The sequence below is a fragment of the Moschus berezovskii genome, chromosome 4, assembly GCF_049115385.1.
Source record: "Moschus berezovskii isolate FMDL1 chromosome 4, NW_MosBer_1.0, whole genome shotgun sequence".
Taxonomy (NCBI): Eukaryota; Metazoa; Chordata; class Mammalia; order Artiodactyla; family Moschidae; genus Moschus; species Moschus berezovskii.
In genome coordinates this window covers 31,625,310-31,646,600 of record NC_142463.1, presented here as the reverse complement: position 1 = coordinate 31,646,600, position 21,291 = coordinate 31,625,310, and the positions used below count along the sequence as shown (strand labels likewise).

General features: G+C 39.5%; 1 protein-coding gene across 1 annotated transcript in view; it reads left to right on the top strand.

Annotated features, from left to right (window-relative positions):
* FYB2 (FYN binding protein 2) overlaps positions 1-21,291 on the top strand; it is a 133,352-nt gene that overhangs the window by 109,367 nt on the left and 2,694 nt on the right. Inside the window, exons 11-15 of the mRNA XM_088834996.1 lie at positions 2,657-2,755; positions 5,435-5,463; positions 6,875-6,935; positions 15,432-15,515; positions 18,064-18,145. Coding sequence (XP_088691122.1) covers positions 2,657-2,755; positions 5,435-5,463; positions 6,875-6,935; positions 15,432-15,515; positions 18,064-18,145 — 355 coding nt within the window. The remainder of the gene's footprint in view (positions 1-2,656; positions 2,756-5,434; positions 5,464-6,874; positions 6,936-15,431; positions 15,516-18,063; positions 18,146-21,291) is intronic.

Below are 21,291 nucleotides of genomic sequence, written 5' to 3'. Positions count from 1 at the left end.
TCCTATTTAGTAGGTGGTCTTTTTGTCTTGTTAATGTTTTTCTTTGCCATGCAAAAGTTTTTAAGTTTGATTAGCTCCCATTTGTTTGTTTTTGCTTTTGTTTTCCTTGCCTGAGGAGACAGATCCAAAAATGCATTGCCAAGACTTATGTCAAAGAGCCTATGTTTTCTTCTACTTTTCCCACCACTTATTGAAAAGACTGTCTTTTCTCCATTGTATATTCTTGCCTTCTTCATCATCAATTAATGGACCGTAAGTGTGTGGGTTTGTTTTTCAGCTTTCTATTCTGTTCCATTGCTCTATGTGTCTATTTTTGTGCCAGTACCATATTCTTTTGATTACTGTAGCTTTGTAGTATATTCCCAATACTTTTACAATTGACCTTAACATGGTATAGAGGACTTGAGTGTCCCTATCTACCCTCCACCCTCTTCTCACACATGCTTAATCTTCATCTTTGAGATGCAGTCATGGTGACCTTTTAACTGCTCTGACTTGCTAAGCTCCCACTGCAGAGTGTTTGCATATGCTACCCCCTCTTCCTGAAATGTTCTTTCCTCTTCTGTGCCCCTTTGTTTAAGCAACTCTTAATATTTCTTCTGACCTCAGCTCAATCACTATTCCCTAGGGAATATTCTCCTAAGTATGTAGTCTTATAGTATTACCATTACCCTTTCTTTAATAGCACTTGTCACAGTTATTAGTAATTCTATATTTATGTGATTCTTAATTAGCTTTATTAGTCTTCCCTCTTAGATGTTTTTCTTCTTCACACTTACCATTTTTCCTGACCCATGTCATAATGCCAGGCACATGTTAAGATATTCAAAAAATATCTTTTGAATGAATGAAAAGGTAACGGAGGAGGGATAATCAAATGCTACTGTTTTTTGTTTCTGTTTTGTCCTTCTTAGAATGTCAGAGATGGAGAAGCAGTCTAGAGATCATTAACACAGTACCCTCATTTTTAAAAAAGGAAATTGAGACATAGAGAAGTTAAGTGACTCTCCTAAACTCAATGTGAATCAAGTTCTGAACTTGAAAATCCTCCATTGCCAGGGTAGATTCAAAGTATATCTGTGTATTTTAAGCCTATGTGTTGGATTAGGTGAAAGCCATGCTATGAGGAGGATTGTTCAAGATGTGTTTGGTTGTCTCCTTTACTTCTCCAGCATTCAGCACAATGTCTGGTGTTTAGTAGACTGATTGTTAAATGTAAAATATGCAAAGGGGGAGGGTCAAGGAAGGAATCTGTTAATAAATTAACTTTCTCTCACTACATGAGAACAAACTTGGAAACAGGGTAGAAGCAAATATTAATTTTTGTTTGTACATAGTTTTATAAAGTTTACTTAATTTTACCACCTGCTTGTAAAAACATGTGCATATGTTGCCATAAAAACTATTTCACAAACAAAAGATCAAAGTACCTAGCACCTGGTAGGTTTCCATAATTTTGTGTCAAATATGAATCTGTATCACTACCATTTTAGATATATTTTAATTTCAAAAGAAAGTAGTGAAGAAATGTATGAAGATGTCTACAAAACAAAGAGCAACCACCCAAAGATAGAGCAAGTTTCTCTTTTTCTTGGCTTCATACCTAACGGTATTTCCTGCTAGTCTAGGAAAACCGAAGTTTAAGAAATGACCTCCATCACTACCCACCCCATCTTTAGGGAAGATTTTCATAGAGAGTGGAGATAAGCTGTTGTAATAAAATACTGTTATCAGTAGGGTATTGTAATTGTATATAATCATATCTTGTAATTTTTAAGCATGCTGCTTTTTGAGAAAATGTCCGTCTCCCCAGGTAGAAGACTTTGATATTGCATTAGGGAGTGAGAAAGAAGAAATAAATAGCAATAAAATGCTTCAGTTTTTTTCAGGAAGAAATCAATGTTTATGATTTACCTGTGTCTTTTAATTTACCTGTGTCTTTTCAAGCTAATGAGGCTATCTCTGGGATTGGGGCTTAATTTAATATGTAATAATTGTGTTATCAATATTTGCTCAAATGGGGATTATTAGTCAAATTCAGTGATTAGGGGCACACTGTGGGAAGGAAAATAGCAGCAGTCCAAAGAAGCTTGAAAGGAAAATAGGGCATTTATGCTGGGTGGGATGAGGTGGGTGTATCATCTACTTTCCCTAATCTTTCCCCCACCCCAGAAAATCAGGGCGTATTTGGAAAAATTTTAATCATCAGGCAGGCAGTCAGGGTAGCATCACTGTTATATTATTATCCTGTAAGTTAAAGATCAGTGATATGAATCTCAGGAGCCCGGAATTTCACTAACGTATGGGTCCCTGAGTCATGGTCTATAAAAGGAAGACTCTGCTCCATAAACTCTGTAAAATAAAGACCACTTGGAGTAGGTGAAAGTTTGTATTGAAATATAATAACTTCCTTCATAGCTGGTATGTGCTAATTTCTATCAGCATCTAAAAAAAGAAGAACATAGGGGTTGACAAGGCATTTTCCTGCTCTTCCTTGAGTCGGTGTGTTTTGTTAATAGTAATGAGACTGAAGTCTCTGATCTTTTTTACTACAGCAGCTTCCCATCCCCAGTACTCTCTCAAACAGTATTTATGTTTGTAAATATGTTTATGTGTTTATGTTTATGCGTTATTTATATTCTCGGATTCCTCTTAGTTCAGATGGAAAAGCATCATTTAAAAGACTGCAGAGGTTCTTCAAGAAAGAAAAGGATAGACTTAAAGTGAAGAAGATCAATTCAAAAGAAAATATAAGGTAAAAAGTCCCTTTTTATTTCTGTTTCTAGGAGAGGATTAGCAGTGCCAGCCTGGTAGTTACGCAGCTGATGGTCTCCATCCTGTTCTTCTAGTGAAAGGGGTACCAGAAGCTAAAACCAAGCCCTGGTTATCACCTGCTTCCTCCTTGCCAGTATCGAGTGACTCACACACACACACGCTAGTGAGAAAGTGACAATGACCTTTTTGGGAAACTGACGAGGGAGGATTGTGAACAAAGGTAGAGGGCGAGCCTTAGAAAGTCCGGGAGAGGAACTTCCTCATCATCCTTGGCACCTTTTCCTGTTGTTACTACTGAGCGTTACGTTATTAATTACGTTCTTTTATGCTTTCTCAGTCCTACAGGCTCCAGTGGTTTCTGTCTACACTTTCATATTCTAGTTTGCCTCTCTTGGGAGAGGTAGTGTGTGGAGAGGGGAGATGAACTTTTCAGCTGAATGGTCCATGTATCTCAGTCTTAGCTCTGGAAGGGACCCTCCAAGTTAACCGTAGCTAATTACCGATGGGAATTGGGAAGGTTACAGTTCATGGGTAGGGGAAAGAGACTCAATGCCCCGATTCCGGATGCTAGTTTCAGCTCTTCCATTTATTCCGTATGCAACCATGGGCAAGTCACTTCCATTTGCATCCATAGGGACCATGTTTCTTTTAGCATATAATAGGAGACTGTGTGGTCTCTGAAGGCACTTCAGAGAGGGAGGGAGAGAAACATAGATCTGTATTTTATGAGGGTAGGGGATGGTAAAATAATTCGCCCCAGGTCACTATATATATTGACATGGAAGCTGTTATTTTATCTTTAAGTTCTTTTCAATTATAAAACCTTAAATTAACATGAATTTAAGTCTAATTGTATGTTGTATCTAGATCTACCAAGAGATTTATACAGTATATGAGGTTTGCAAGTTGCAATCCTAAACATGGAAGACAGAGTCTAGTTCTAGTGGCCGGTGAGACCCTTAAAGGCATACCCTGACCTTAGCAGGTTAGATGTTTCTGACAAAAATTATTAGCATGGTGCCTGCAGCCCCTTAAAAATTTAATCCAGGTAAGAATGCTGATGTTTTCTACATGTAAATGTGATTTCCTTTTCCTTAGAACTATTCAGTGACTGTTTATGGCTTTTAGAACAAATATCCAATCCTTTTTCACTGCAAGTAAATAGTATTATGGCAGTCCCTTTCCTACGTGTCCAGCTCCACCTTACTCAGATTTGCTCTCAGCTCCACCCCATAACACAGGCCCTATGTGGACACCATGGTGTGTCATGCCTCCGTGCTTTTAACCATGATATCCATAGGTCTGAAGTTCTGAGCTTTTCTATCTTCCTTCGATTATCAGAGTTCTAGCCTTCTCTTCAGAGAAGGTAATGGCAACCCACTCCAGCCCTCTTGCCTGGAAACTCCCATTGGCGGAGGAGCCTGGTGGGCTGCAGTCCATGGGGTCGCGAAGAGTCAGGCATGACTGAGCGACTTCACTTTCACTTTTCACTTTCATGCATTGGAGAAGGGAATGGCAACCCACTCCAGTGTTCTTGCCTGGAGAATCCCAGGGACGGGGGAGCCTGGTGGGCTGACGTCTATGGGGTCGCACAGAGTTGGACATGACTGAAGCAATTTAGCAGCAGCAGCAGCCTTCTCTTAAAATTTAGTCAAATGTTCTCTCTTCTGGGATGCATTCCGTGAATCCCAAACCTGTGTTACTGGTTTCTCTTCTGTGTTTCTGAAACATCCTGTGCAAATTTTGTAAGATCTATTAGAAGAAATCCTTTTCCTTACAGTCAGAGAATCTCAGGGTAAGAAGGGTCCATATTACCTAGTCCAACCCACTACACAAGCTTCTCTGCAGCTGTTCCTAAGAGGCCAAATCTCTATGTCTGTATACCTCTATAAGGATAAATTCACTACGTTCAGGGGAAAATCTGCCATTTTTAGTAAGGTCTGAAAAGATATTTTCCCCTTAAATTTTGCCAAAATTTGCCTCTTTACCTTAATTTTTCAATTATTGCCATGGAGACATACCAAGATAATACAGAACTTTATTTACCTTTTGTCCCCAGGCCTATAGGACTGAGCTTAAATTAATTGGTTAAAACACATGAGTTTTTTTTCTGCCACATCATACTTCCTTCCATGTGATCTCCTTAACTATGAGATTTGAGGAAAACCGGACCATCTACTTAGCCAAGTGTCCTCTCCTACTTGGCACATTTACCATCTTCCATCTCCATCTGGCCTGGCATTCTCCCCTTAAGTACCTCTCTGGTTAAACCTGTACATAGTCAGGGTCCAGCGTCTCCAGAGGGTCATCTCTGTCACCTTGTGTCCCACACACTGGATATATCTGATTGACATCCTGGAAGGTTAGAAAGGAGAAACAGGATCCTGTGGACAGAGAAGAGCTGTGGGAGAGCCTAAGACTGTCCCATTAGGAAAGTGGGTAAGGACAGTCACTGGGGATAAATAAGCTCATTTACAGGAGGGGGAGAAGTGATCAGAATAAAGCTGCAGGGAAGGTTTGCTTCATATTGACATTTTTTTCCCCCAAAAGCATCCAAATCAAGAAACCTAGTCATCACTATGTTGTTTGAGATGTTATCAATGAACATTTCTGAATATGGCTTTTCCCTTAACCCTTTGTGTCTTTTGTCAATTAACAGGGCATTTTCCCTTTCGCTGCCTGATTTAAGTAAGTGACATTCACTTATTGCTGGAACAAAATTACTCAGCACTGACATTTTCAGTCTAAGAAAGAAGTAGTAATCCTCCCTGAATTCCACATGTAATGAAAAACTGATACATTAAAATCAAGGAAGATATTTTACATCATAGTATTACTTACTTTGGGGAAGATGGGTGACATTTCTCAAGTGCCTCCTATAGACCAAGCGCCCCATAATATCTAAGAAATAGATGCATTATCTCTTTGTAGGAAGACTCTCGGACTAACATTCATATTTCAGTGACCTAGGATTTGTACTCAAGTCTCTGAATACACAAAGTGTGTGTGTTTTACACTTTACCACAGTCAGCCCACCTGAATTAAGACACAGTAATTTGAACGTGAACACTTTCCAGTATACAGACTAACTGAATCGAGGGTGAGTCACTAGAATATTGTTTGCTTTGCTCTGAAAGCAATAGTGCACAGATTAGCACAATGCCTGGCATACAGTGTGCTCACTCAATCACATTCTGTAAGTTGAATGTGTCAGTGAGAGCGGGCCATGTGTTTTGTTGTTTGTTAGGTTTAGTTTATGGGCTCCAGTGATTGTGGCTCCTTTGATTTTACTCTGACTTGGCAATTAGAGTGTATTTTACATTCCACAAATATGAGTTTGCTGCACTAAATAACAAATAATTATATAAACCTGGTATAATTACATCTCCCAAAATAATTCTTGGTCTATTTTTTTTTAAAGTCTACTTAGAGCAGGCATGCATTTTACCTCCATCCAAATTTATGAATAATTGAACATGAATTGTGAATAATTATGCCAAAAGGTTTCTAACTAGTTCAAGTGGTGAGTCACTTGAATGTTATGGAGTTCTATATAGAGCACCAAGGAATGTGAATATCCTAAACTGAAAATGTCTAATTATGATTATGTACTAAGTTAGATTCAGTTTTACACAAGATTATTATAGAGAAGTAGTTGTGAATGGTTTGAAATTAAAATCATGGAAGAAAAGTCAACATTAATGTCTGTTAAGTTGGTGATTTCCCCTTGAAATTCAGCCCTCTTGTTCTAGCAGTATAACATCTTTGTCCAGTTCCAGGTTGATGGGAACCCAGTCTAAAATGATTCCTTCAACAACTCATAGTTTTTAGAAAGCTGCATGAAATCAAATTGATATAAATATTTATGCATGTGTTTGAGATACCAGGACACCTCTTTTATAATCCTCAGTTGAATTTTTCCCAAATGGATTGTTTTTTTGTTCCTTGATCCTTTCAGCCTATCTATAGTCTATGATCAAATTTTGATAAAACAGGCTCAGAGATACATGTGGATAATGAATTGTGTATAATTTGGAAAGTCAGGGATTGTATAAACCATATCAAATAACAGACTATTTTTATCCTATCTTGACGCTAGAACTTAGGTCTCAGGAAGTTATTATCTACGATGATGTGGCCATAAATGGAAAACAGCCAAAGTAAGTCAATTTACTGCATTGGTCACCTCTGCTGGTGTTTAACTCATTTCCTGATGTTTTGTTATGGTCAGAGGACCATCTCTTTAGATCCTTGGGTGAAAAGTCAAGTTGTAATATATTGCTTCCACTAGGAAGGGGGATGGAGAAGGAAATGGCAACCCACTCCAGTGTTCTTGCCTGGAGAATCCCGGGGGAGCCTGGTGGGCTGCCGTCTATGGGGTCGCACAGAGTCGGACACGACTGAAGTGACTTAGCAGCAGCAGCAGCAGGAAGGGGGAACAGTGAATAATAAAGATGACCTAATAGTGGTAGTACTCTGCATAGAAGTTAAATAAACAGGGTGACAATATACAACCTTGACGTACTCCTTTTCCTATTTGGAACCAGTCTGTTGTTCCATGTCCAGTTCTAACTGTTGCTTCCTGACCTGCATACAGGTTTCTCAAGAGGCAGGTCAGGTGGTCTGGGATTCCCATCTCTTTCAGAACTTTCCACAGTTTATTGTGATCCACACAGTCAAAGGCTTTGGCATAGTCAATGAAGCAGAAATAGATGTTTTTCTGGAGCTCTCTTGCTTTCTCCATGATCCAGCGGATGTTGGCAATTTGATCTCTGGTGCCTCTGCCTGTTCTAAAACCTGCTTGAACATCTGGAAGTTCACAGTTCACATACTGCTTAAGCCTGGCTTGGAGAATTTTGAGCATGACTTTACTAGTGTGAGATGAGTGCAATTGTGCGGTAGTTTGAGCATTCTTTGGGCTGGAAGAAGCACAAGCTGGAATCAAGATTGCCGGGAGAAATATCAATAACCTCAGATATGCAGATGACACCACCCTTATGGCAGAAAGTGAAGAGGAACTCAAAGGCCTCTTGATGAAAGTGAAAGAGGAGAGTGAAAAGGTTGGCTTGAAGCTCAACATTCAGAAAACGAAGATTATGGCATCTGGTCCCATCACTTCATGGGAAATAGATGGGGAAACAGTAGAAACAGTGTCAGACTTTATTTTTTTGGGCTCCAAAATCACTGCAGATGCTGATTGCCGCCATGAAATTAAAAGACGCTTACTCCTTGGAAGGAAAGTTATGACCAGCCTAGATAGTATATTAAAAAGCAGAGACATTACTTTGCCAACAAAGGTCCGTCTAGTCAAGGCTATGGTTTTTCCCGTGGTCATGTATGGATGTGAGAGTTGGACTGTGAAGGAAGCTGATCGCCGAAGAATTGATGCTTTTGAACTGTGGTGCTGGAGAAGACTCTTGAGAGTCCCTTGGACTGCAAGGAGATCCAACCAGTCCATTCTAAAGGAGATCAATCCTGGGTGTTCATTGGAAGGACTGATGCTAAAGTTGAAACTCCAATACTTTGGCCACCTCATGCGACGAGTTGACTCTCTGGAAAAGAGTCTCATGCTGGGAGGGATTGGGGGTGGGAGGAGACAGGGACGATAGAAAATGAGATGGCTGGATGGCATCACCGACTCAATGGACATGAGTTTGAGTGAACTCCAGGAGTTGGTGATGGACAGGGAGGCCTGGCATGCTGTGGTTCATGGGGTCGCAAAGAGTCGGACACGACTGAGCGACTGAACTGAACTGAACTGAATAGTGGTAGGTGTTTCAAAACTCACTGGAGCTTTGTTTCTTACCTTTGAATCTATAGACTTGAAATTCATTTCAATACAACACTTATTTAATAACCTCCTATGAGGATGGCAAGCACCACTGGCAGAACCAATGTTCTCAAAGCCTAAATAACTTAAATCTGTCAAAGTGTGCCTGCTTCCCATCCTCAACCAGTCACATGCAGGCACCTATTGTTTCTCAGCTGGATTACTGCCATGGCAGAATGAAATCCAAACTGCTTAAGAAGACATAAAATGCATTCTTGATACAGCCCTGGCAAACTCTCAGCGTCAGCTGTGCTTGCCACTCACCCATTATTCCTGAGTTCCATCCATACTGTATTATCTGGGTAGTCCTTGAACTCATCAAGCTACCCAGCATGTCTAAACTTTCATGTTTGCTCCAACTTCTTCAATTCATCCAACAAATATTTACTGAGCAGGTACTACATGCCAGGCACTGTGCTAAGTGTTAGGTATAATGCAGTGAACAAAACAGTTATTATTCGTATTCCTTTCTGATTGGAGAGATAGATAAATAAATGATGGATCATTAAACATAGGAATTTGATTTCTTTGGATATTCTGAAAGAGACTGGGCATATGCTATGTGTGTTGGGAGGAGGCTGATAGTCATTTTAGGGTAGATATCTGGGAAAAGGTTTTCCAAGGAGGTTAGAATTTAAGAACGAAAGAACTGTCCTGCCCATAACACACTTTGCCATGCTTTTTGCTTGGCTGAGTACTTTATCCTTTATTATTTAAACCTGAATTCAAATTTTGCTTTCCCCAGGAAGCAAAAGCTCTCTGAGCTTACCTATTTGGGGTTATGTACCCCTTTTTATCAGAACATTCTTTTAACAGTTGTATTGGTCTTATTTCTTCCCTGTCTCCTCCTCTAGATGGAAACTTCCTGAGGTGGGGCCTTGGCTTTCTAATCCAATGTATCATGTGGCCTCATACCAAAAGATAGTTTGTTAAATTGGTTAATGAAGAAAGACCTGCTTTCAAAAATTTTGCAAAATGATTTCAGGTCAAAATAGGCAGACGTTTCCATTTTTAGGGGATCCAGAAAGCCTGTGTCAAGTTGAAGCAAGCAAGCAAGGATAGGAAATCTTTTGTCAGTGGAGACTGGGGATTGAGAGAGAGAAGTGTGGATGATTTGCTGTGGGAGAGAGGTGGACAGCTGTGTAAATGGAAGACGTGTGTTTGGGAAGCTTCACTGGACCATGAGGCACGTGATCAGGAAAGTGGTGTTATGAGCAGGAAATGTTTACTTGGCAGGAGATGGAGGAGAGCCCTGGAATATAAAATTGGAGTTCTAAGAAAACAAAATGTGGCCATACTTTTTGGTGGAAAGACTTCATATTAAAAGTGAACATTTTGAAAGCTTTTTTGATTGGTGAAAGAAACCAACTTGGAATAATGCCAGCACAGACTGAGTGGGAACTGCCCTTTCACAGGCGCCATTCTTATGAGCCAAGAATTTGGTGTTTAAAAGTTTATCTTGAGGGAATAGCATGTAATATACTTTGAAATAAAGGTATAATAACCTTATGAAGAAGAGCATTTTATAACTGATACATTGTGAATGGGGTGAAATTATTAAAGGGATGACTTTGATAAAGCTTTTATACACTGGCAAAATATACTCATTACATTTCAACATAGTGATCTACTTTTAGCTTGTAGTTTGAAGTCCTTAAGACTTTCAACAAAAAATAGAAGTCCATCCTTACCAAAAAAAAATAAATAAATAAAAGAGGCTGAAACACAGAGGTTAGGTTATTTGCCCAAGCTCATATAGCCAATAAGGATTCAAACCCTGGCAACTGGACTCCCAATCCATTCTCTTCACTGCAACACTAAGCTAATTTCCTAGTGATACTTTTTCTTGATCTTTCATGATCTTTATCTTGATCTTTCTTTTAGTTAGTATTTCCCTAGTATACATTTTTAAATCTTTTTTCTGATTTCCATATTCTTGCTCACCGTGTCTTGTATAAATAAAATATAGCTGAATTGGCTTTTAAAAAAAAATCTAATATAATGACCTGTCTTAACTCCTACCTTGCCCTTGATGTAAAGTTTAATCTTCTGAAATATCATGGTGCTGATAGCATTTTCCTCAGGAGAGACTTGTCTTCTGTGCTTGCATATTGCTTACTGCTCTGTCTAGTTTCAATTTATTTGCTGGGGGTTATTAGAATATAGTATGCAGGACTTAATACAAGAGCAAAGTATAGCAATTTGTTAAAAACAAACACACACAAACAACCTTTATCCAAGACCCAGTAGTTTTGTATTGGGAGAGCCCTATTTATAGAAAATTCTTTTGCCCAACTGCCAAACAGGGCTTCCCAGGTGGCTCAGTGGGTAAAGAATCCCCCTGCTGCAGGAGATGCTGGTTTAATCCCTGGATTGGGAAGATCCCCTGAAGGAGGGCATGGCAACCCACCCCAGTATTCTTGCCTAGAGAATTCCATGGACAGGAGTCTGGCAGGTTGTAGTCCATGGGGTCATAAAGAGTCAGACATGACTGAGTGACTAACACTTTCTCTGCTGAATAAGGGAGTCCAGAACTATGGGCAAGAGGACAATATAATCAGAGTCACACTTTAGGAAGAGTAACTCGACCTAGACCCTTCTGCAGAAAGCCTTGGAGGGAAGGTTGGATGCAAAATATTTATTAGAATATTATTAAAGTTGCTCAGATGAAAAAGTGATCAAAATGTGTTCTCAGATGGTGAAAAAAATGAAGACATTTTATGATTAAACGATACTTACCAAGTCACTTAAGCCTATCGAAACCTAATTTCTATTTCATATGATGGAGTATATCTTCTGTAGTATGGCCTCAGATGAATCAGTTATTAAAGACATTTGTAGCAGGTGGAACACTGATGGAAAACAGCACAATCTGGGATGAAAAGGGAGATGGAAGATGATATCTGAGTTCTTGTAAGCTTGGATAGTTTGTATATCATGTCCTGATACGTATTAGATTGAAGAGATGCCTAAACAACTCTGGATTAAATTGTTGCTAGATAATCCAGACCTCTGCTTTTCATCTCCTTTTGTTTATTAGAATTTCTCCTAGAGAGTCACCAAGCAAAGGAAGAAGAGGGGGATCTTGAAAAGGACACTGGAATAACTTCTACAATCTGGTACTAGTAGGGCCTATGGCATGTCATCTTACTTCTCTGAATCTTAGTTTCTTAACCTGTGATATGACAAAAAAGCAATCCATGTCCTGTCAGATTCATTAAGCTCTCTAACTAGATTCCTATAAAAGGTAAAACAAGTTGCAGAGAGGCAAAGAGTTGACCATAATGGTCACATGGTTAGCAGGGGTAAAAATTGTTACGACTCTTCCAAAAGAACAATATGGTACTATGTATCTACAATGCCCAAACCCTTTCTGTAATTCTGCTACAAGCAATTAGCTCTAGTAAAAAATAAAGGAAACATTAAAATTATATATAAAATGTCTATCTCAAGGCTGTATATAAAAGGAAATGTTTAATACAACCCAAATTCACTAGGAATATTAGTCAACATTACCACTTCAGTGTATGTAGAACAGTTTCCAGTGACATGGGTAAATGCTTTCACTATAATTGAAAAATAGCAGAATGCAAAATTATATATACAGTTTTGATCGCAATTCAGTTTCTAAAAGTACTTAGAAAATGTTTAGAAGGAAATTTGGACCTTTGAGAGGTCAGATTATGCTTAATGTGTCTCTCTTCTAGTTCTGCTTCCAGTTTTTTAAATACTCAGGATACACTGCTTTATAATCGGTAAAGAAAATAAACTGTTCAGTAGGCATTTGCTTTGTCTCTTCCCTGCCCACATAGCTATGCTGCTGCTACTGCTGCTAAGTCGCTTCAGTCGTGTCCAACTCTGTGACCCCATAGATGGCAGCCCACCAGGCTTCCCCTTCCCTGGGATTCTCCAGGCAAGAACACTGGAGTGGGTTGCCATTTCCTTCTCCAATGCATGAAAGTGAAAAGTGAAAGTGAAGTCGCTCAGTCGTGTCCGACTCTTAGCAATCCCATGGACTGCACAGGCTCCTCCGTCCATGGGATTTTCCAGGCAAGAGTACTGGAGTGGGTTGCCATTGCCTTCTCCCACATAGCTATAGCTCCTTCCTAACAAGTCCATGCATGTTTTCTCACTGAACACTTCCTCTCTGCCTAACATTGTGATAAGCTTGTAGTAGATGCATCTGGAAAGCTTGTCTGGATCCCATCTTTTGCAAACCTAAAATGGAGAGATAAATGAGTGAACATCAGACAGGTAGAAAAGTAACTGCTGAGCTCCTTGTTATAGACTCCAAAGGCAATGGACGTTGAGCAAAGAGTGATAGGAGATCCCTAGGCAAGTCCTGGAAAGCCTTGTAGGCAAGATCCCTAAGCAAGTTCTTGAAAGCCTTGGCTAAGCTACATCTATTTTATTCAACTATAGTTGACTTACAATATTGTATTAGTTTCAAGTGTACAACACAGTGATTCAGTTTAGTTTTTTCTGATTATGTTCCATTTCAGGGTATTATACGGAATATAATTCCCTATGCTATATAGTATATCCTTGTTGCTTATCTGTTTTACATATAGTAGTCTATATCTGTTAATCTAATATTCCTAGGCTGCATCTTTAATGCTGGTTAGATGCTGTATCCTTGGTATTCTGTTAGACACTTGGACCATAATCTGAAGGGAATGGTGACACAGTGTCACTGAGAACTTTTTAAATTCCTCTGACATAGTATCTTTGTGGTTATAATTTACCCAGTGAAGAGTTACTGTGTTCTGATGTGCAGACACCACATACATACAAATGATTGACAGAGGAAGGGTCAGTTTTGCTCACTTCAATGATGAACATATGAATTGCCAACATCCGCTGGATCATCGAAAAGCAACAGTTTCAGAAAAAAACATCTATTTCTGCTTCATTGACTATGCCAAAGCCTTTGACTGTGTGGATCACCATAAACTGTGGAAAATTCTGAAAGAGATGGGAATCCCAGACCACCTGACCTGCCTCTTGAGAAACCTGTATGCAGGTCAGGAAGCAACAGTGAGAACTGGACATGGAACAACAGACTGGTTCCAAATAGGAAAAGGAGTACGTCAAGGCTGTATATTGTCACCCTGCTTATTTAACTTATATGCAGAGTACATCATGAGAAATGCTGGGCTGGAGGAAGCACAAGCTGGAATCCAGATTGCCGGGAGAAATATCAATAACTTCAGAGATGCAGACGACACCACCCTTATGGCAGAAAGTGAAGAGGAACTAAAAAGCCTCTTGATGAAAGTGAAAGAGGAGAGTGAAAAGGTTGGCTTGAAGCTCAACATTCAGAAAACTAAGATCATGGCATCCAGTCCCATCACTTCATGGGAAATAGATGGGGAAACAGTGGAAACAGTGGCAGACTTTATTTTTGGGGGCTCCAAAATCACTGCAGATGGTGACTGCAGCCATGAAATTAAAAGATGCTTATTCCTTGGCAGGAAAGTTATGACCAGCCTAGACAGCATATTAAAAAGCAGAGACATTACTTTGTCAACAAAGGTCCGTCTAGTCAAGGCTATGGTTCTTCCAGTAGTCATGTGTGGATGTGAGAGTTGGGTATAAAGAAAGCTGAGCACCGAAGAATTGATGCTTTTGAACTGTGGTGTTGGAGAAGACTCTTGCGAGTCCCTTGGACTGCAAGGAGATCCAACCAGTCCATCCTAAAGGAGATCAGTCCTGAGTGTTCATTGGAAGGACTGATGTTGAAGCTGAAACTCCAATACTTTGGTCACCTGATGCGAAGAGCTGACTCATTGGAAAAGACCCTGATGCTGGGAAAGATAGAAGGTGGGAGTAGGGGATGACAGAGGATGAGATAGTTGGATGGCATCACTGACTCAATGGACATGAGTTTGGTTAAACTCCAGGAGTTGGTGACGGAAAATGAGGCCTGGCGTGCTACAGTCCATGGGGGTCCCAAAGAGTTGGACACGACTGAGTGACTGAACTGAACAAGTGAAGAAACATTTTGAAGCAGCAGGCATAATTAAAGACTGTAGACTTTGTTGTCAAGCACACTTGGATACAAAGCCACTGGGTTCAAAGCACTGTTTCTGTGACCATGATAAGTTATGAAGATCATCTATTTCCCCCTTTGTAAAACTTTATGAAACACTGATTGTTACCGTGCTTCCTGTAAAAAACACATTAGTTAACATATGTAAAATGCCAGGCATAAGACTTGATACACAGGTACTCAAAAATATTGTTTCTTCTGTAATACCCTCTCCACTCTGCATCCTTTTCTGCTGAACACTAATTGGTATAGTCCTGTCTCACAGTGAGGGTCCGTTTTATCATTCATGTTCTGTAGGTGAAGAAACTAAGAGAAAGGAGAGAAAGTATGATTATAAACAAGTTGATCTCTTGCTTCTGGCTTCAAATTTGCTTTTTGTTTTTTTTTTTATATCAGAGTACAGTTGAATTACAATGTGTTAGTTCTGGGTGTATAGCAAAGGAATATAGTATATCTATTATTTTTCAGATTCTGGCTTCAAATTTGGACTGCCACAGATCAGGCATTAGCAAGCTATGGCCTGGGAGTCAGATATGGCCAGCTACTTGTTTCTGTGAATATAGTCACAACAGCAATGTCAAATTGTTATGATAGATAGCATGGCTTGCAAAGCCTAAAGTATTTACTCTCTGGCCTTGCCATAGATTATCAAAACATACTTCTAGATGACTTTCTAATTTTTTGGTAAAACACAGTTGCCCAAAAAGTAGTCATGATTCCATGAAGACTTTAGTTCAATCTTAATTTACTTGCACAAAATATTTTTCTTCTCAGTGATGAACATAAAGGAAAATCTTGGAAGCCCAAGTTTTTGACATTGAAAGAAAAAAAGAAAAACGGTGCTAAAGAATCAGAAAGGTAAGCACACAAGTGCACTCACACTACAGGTTTTCTGTTGCAGTTTATACCTCTTACTAGGTGTGTGATCTTGTCCGGTTATTAAGTTTGATATTTGGATTCCTCATCTACTGAATGAGAATAGTAACATCTATATTACAGTACAACAGAGAGGATTGAAAGAGAAAGAGAATATGAAAATGTAAAGTGTCACACACATTTATCATTCCTGTTTTTGGTAGATAGGGGGCAAGAAAAGATTTCTAGCCATCATTTTTCATCAAAGGATGAAATATTTCCCGTTTTCCTCTAGGCTGTAGGAACTTTTTCCCTGTAAGAATGAACTTAAATATACCATTTAGAACTTGAATGATGCCTTGAGAAGAGAAACTGGGTATCATATAGCAAGGTTGGTTTCCCTAACATATTGATACAATGTAATTCTAGTGATCATGAGTGTTAGAAGTAGAAGAATGTTTTATTGACTCAAGATCTATCCTTTATTCATGTGATTCAAATTCCTGGGTGGCTGTGGGGGAGGTGATTTTTTTTTTTACTAGTGCTCTGTGCTTCTCAGCTGCTGGGATCTAGGGCAGGGGCTGCGGCACTTTAACTAATGTCTTGGGGAAATCCTTGTCTAAACAGTCACTGAGCTGAAAACACTGTATGGTCTGTCTGCTCTGGGAAATCTGTCTAGAAAAGTCCTAAAGGGGCACCCCAGAAGAAATCAGACATCAGTCTATACCAAATTTAAGCTCAGAGGATGGCATAGGGTGAGGATGGTCCTTCTCTAAGTTTTTAAGTTCAGACTTGATGTAATTTACTTTTCCCAAGCTGGAAAGATGTATTCAAGACTAGAAAAGCATCTTTCTGCCTGAAACATCACACTTCTGCTTTTGCATTTTGTTGTTCAGTCACTCAGTCGTGTCCAACTTTTTGCAACACCATGGACTGCAGCACACCAGGCTTCTCCATCCTTCACCATCCCCCAGAGTTTGCTCAAACTCATGTCCATTGAGTCAGTGATGCTGTCCAACCATCTTATCCTCTGTCACCCACTTCTCCTCCTGCCCTCCGCCCTTCCCAGCATCAGGGTCTTTTCCAATAAGTCTGCTCTTCACATCAGGCGGCCAAAGTATTGGAGCTTCAGCTTCAGCATCAGTCCTTCCAATGAATATTCAGGGTTGATTTCCTTTAGGATTGACTGGTTTGATCTCCTTGCTGCCCAAGGGGACTCTTAACCATCATCTCCAGCACCACACTTTGAAACCATTGATTCATCAGCACTCAGCCTTCATTATGGTCCAACTCTCATATCTGTACACGACTATTGGAGAAACCATAGCTTTGACTATACAGACCTTTGTTGGCAAAGTGATATCTCTGCTTTTTAATACACTGTCTAGGTCTGTCATAGCTTTTCTTCCAAGGAGCAAGCATCTTTTAATTTTGCATAGCATAGCAAAACAAAATTCCAAGAAATGAAATATCAGTGAAATTTTTTTACTTTCCCCATCTCCTGCCCCCCAAAAAGCTTTCCTCAGTCCATGGGATTCTCCAGGCAAGAATGCTAGAGTGGGTTGCTATTTCCTACTCCAGGGGATCTTCCCAACCCAAGGATCGAACCTGCATGCCCTATGTCTCCTGCATTGCAGGCGGATTCTTTACCCTCTGAGCCATTGGGGAAACCCACTATTTTAATGACTATATGTAAATCCTATTGTAAAACTATTTTAATGACTATGCATAAATCCTATTGTAAAACAATATTCAAGTGCTTTATTTCTTAAAACAAACTGATATTATAGTTGTTTTCCTCAACTGAGTAATTTGAAAATGCAAATACTGAGTTTAACATTATTCGTGTAGATTGATGCATCAATTTCTATGCATTCTTTGTTCCTTTTTAAATGATTTTTTTTTACCATAACTTATTCTAGCAATAAGTAAGGATTACTTTTTTAGTGTAATTTTAGTGCAACCCTTTTATTATCCCTTTATTAATCAGGATGATGGCCAGTTCTCAGAGAAGTTTAAGGGCAGTTTCTTGGTATAAAGGCATGGAAATGACAGCCCACCTTCTAAGATGTTCCATGTAGACTTTGAATTTTTTTTTAATTTTTTATTTTTTTAAATTTATTTTAATTGGAGGCTAATTACTTTACATTGTTGTATTGGTTTTGCCATACATTGACATGAATCTGCCCCGGACACTTTGAATGTTATATGGAAAAGGACAGCTGGAAAGGTGGGTTGGGTCAGATTATAAAATATCCTGTGTACAACACAATGGGATCTGACTTTATCTTACAGTAGAGGCAGCAGAGACAGACCGGAAGGTTTTAAGCAAGAGAGTGATATGATCAATTAAATTTTAGAAAGGTGGCTCTGGAGGCAGGTATGCAGATGGATTTGAGAAAGAAGAGGCAACAATAAGATATAAAATTATACACAGAATTATACCTGAATTTATCCTGAAGTAGAATGAGTTTACAGCTTTGGAAGCTTAGAGAGTTTTTTATATATAGTAATACTTAACCCTCACTGCACATTTCTTGCCATCCTCTAGGAGTTTCTTCAAAACCAAGAAGAAAAATTTAGAAAAGGACAGGATGAGAAGAGAAGAAAGACTTTTTAGAGAAAGATTCAAGGTATGTTCTTCTCTGAAGGTAAACATTAACAGAGGAATTAAAAATTTTTTTAAAGATTCTGTTAAGTGTGGTGCACATCTGCCTCTCTGGGACTGTCATGACCTTTGATTAAACATGTGGTAGGTTAATTTTTCCCGATACATTTCTATATTATCATGCCTTTGGACATGCTATTTTCTCTGCCTGGAAAAACTGCTAAGTTGTTCTTTAAGACTGTTCAAATGTCATCTACTCTTTCCTAACTTCTTGAGCCAAAGAGTGTGTGTGTTTGTGTAGTCTGAACTAAAGTCTTGAGTCCCTTTTAAAGGACAGATTTTTGTCTTGTTCAAGTTCCCCCTTGGCTCCCAACATAAAAATGGATACCCGGAATGATTAAACAACTCTGTCCTTGAGTCCATGGAGCATTTTTCTGTAATTTCAAGGTTCAGACACTCTTCCCTTTTGATTTCATGTACTGTCACAGTGAGAATTATTATGAAACATATATTGAACACCTCCCACATACCAGACATTGGATTGAGAGAGAGTTATATAAAGCTCTTCATGTCATGACCTTCGTCTTTCTGGTTTTATTTCTTGCCATTTTTCCACCTTGCACTTTGTGCCTTCAGCAACAAATTGTTCATCGTTCTGTTTCTTGAATGAACATCCACCTCCATCCTTGTCCTGCTGATTCCTTCCTCTAGACATTGACCTGATCCGTTCCACTGTCAGGTATACCCTTGCTACTTCTCCATCTGACTAGCACCTGTTCATCTGTGATGACCTAGTCGAGGCATCTCCTCTAGGAACTCACACTTGCTGATTAAAGAAATTACTCTTCCTCTACAATACTTTATACCTGAGCAAACCTCAAGCCTATCACAAAACATTAGCATTATTGCAATACATGTTCATCAGTTAAACTATGAATTCCTGGAGGACAGGGTTTATATTATGTATCATGTCATGTAGCAAGCATAATAATAGTACCTAACAAAAAAGATCTTCACGACCAAGATAGTCACGATAACGTGATCACTGACCTAGAGCCAGACATCTTGGAATGTGAAGTCAAGTGGGCCTTAGAAAGCATCACTACGAACAAAGCTAGTGGTGGTGATGGAATTCCAGTTGAACTATTTCAAATCTTGAAAGAAGATGCTGTGAAAGTGCTGCACTCAATATGCCAGCAAATTTAGAAAACTTAGCAGTGGCCACAGGACTGGAAAAAGGTCAGTCTTCATCCCAATCCCAAAGAAAGGGAATGGCAAAGAATGCTCAAACTATCGCACAATTGCACTCACCTCACATGCTAGTAAAGTCATGCTCAAAATTCTCCAAGCCAGGCTTCAGCTACACGTGAACCGTGTAGCTCCCAGATGTTCAAGCAGGTTTTAGAAAAGGCAGAGGCACCAGAGATCAAATTGCCAACATCCGCTGGATCATGGAGAAAACAAGAGAGTTCCAGAAAAACATCTATTTCTGCTTCATTGACTATGCCAAAGCCTTTGACTGTGTGGATCACAATAAACTGTGGAATATTCTGAAAGAGATGGGAATACCAGACCACCTGACCTGCCTCTTGAGAAACCTGTACGCAGGTCAGGAAGCAACAGTCAGAACTGGACATGGAACAACAGACTGGTTCCAAATAGGAAAAGGAGTACGTCAAAGCTGTATATTGTCACCCTGCTTATTTAACTTATATGCAGAGTACATAATGAGGAACGCTGGGCTGGAAGAAGCACAAGCTGGAATCAAGACTGCTGGGAGAAATATCAATAACCTCAGATATGCAGATGACACCACCCTTATGGCAGAAAGTGAAGAGGAACTCAAAAGCCTCTTGATGAAAGTGAAAGAGGAGAGTGAAAAGGTTGACTTGAAGCTCAACATTCAGAAAACAAAGATCATGGCATCTGGTCCCATCACTTGATGGGAAATAGATGGAAAAACAGTGGAAACAGTGTCAGACTTTATTTTTCTGGGCTCCAAAATCACTGCAGATGCTGATTGCAGCCATGAAATTAAAAGATGCTTGCTCCTTGGAAGGAAAGTTATGACCAACCTTGATAGTATATTAAAAAGCAGAGACATTACTTTGCCAACCAAGGTCCGTCTAGTCAAGGTTATGGTTTTTCCCATGGTCATGTATGGATGTGAGAGTTGGACTGTGAAGAAGGCTGATCGCTGAAGAATTGATGCTTTTGGACTGTGGTGTTGGAGAAGACTCTTGAGAGTCCCTGTACTGCAAGGAGATCCAACCAGTCCATTCTAAAGGAGATCAATCCTGGGTGTTCACTGGAAGGACTGATGCTAAAGCTGAAACTGCAATACTCTGGCCACCTCATGCGACGAGTTGACTCACTGGAAAAGACTCTGATCCTGGGAAATGTTGGGGGCAGGAGGAGAAGGGGACGACAGAGAATGAGATGGCTGGATGGCATCACCGACTCTGTGGACATGAGTTTGAGTGAACTCCGAGAGTTGGTGAGGGACAGGGAGGCCTGGCGAGCTGTGATTCATGGGGTCGCGGAGAGTCGGACACGACTGAGCGACTAAACTGAACACTGTATAAAAATGGTTTTGGACTCAGGAATAAACACAAATACTTCTTAATCATTAATAACTTCTGCTTGAACCCAGCTAATTCGGGTTACTAGATCTATAAATTGTAATATGAAATTACTTACTGTAAACCATGATGTTATTTGATTAGTTGAAAAACAAGTATATAACAGTTATTTGTTGAAAGGACCCTATGTTACATCTAGTGCTTTTATTCCCCACTGTATTTGTGAAGCTCTCATGGACAGCAGAAAATCCCATTCTCTTGAGTCCATTCTTCCCAATCACCTGTGATGAGTCTCCTTGATATATCATTAGAAAAACTATACAGTTTCAATAATTTTTACTCATCTCAAATCACACCCAACCAAAATATTGGGTGCTTCATTTGTGTCAGGCATTGAGGGTGCAAGGATGGATAAAACTGCTTCCCATTTTTATTTTATGAGATAATATTTTGATTAAATGCCATCATGAGGTATATACAAAGTGTAGTTAAAACAGTTAATTATACACGGCAGTCATGAAAGCCTTCATGAATAGTGCTTAAGAGAAAGAAAAGCATTTCAGGCAGAGGAACCAGTAAGTTCAACGGC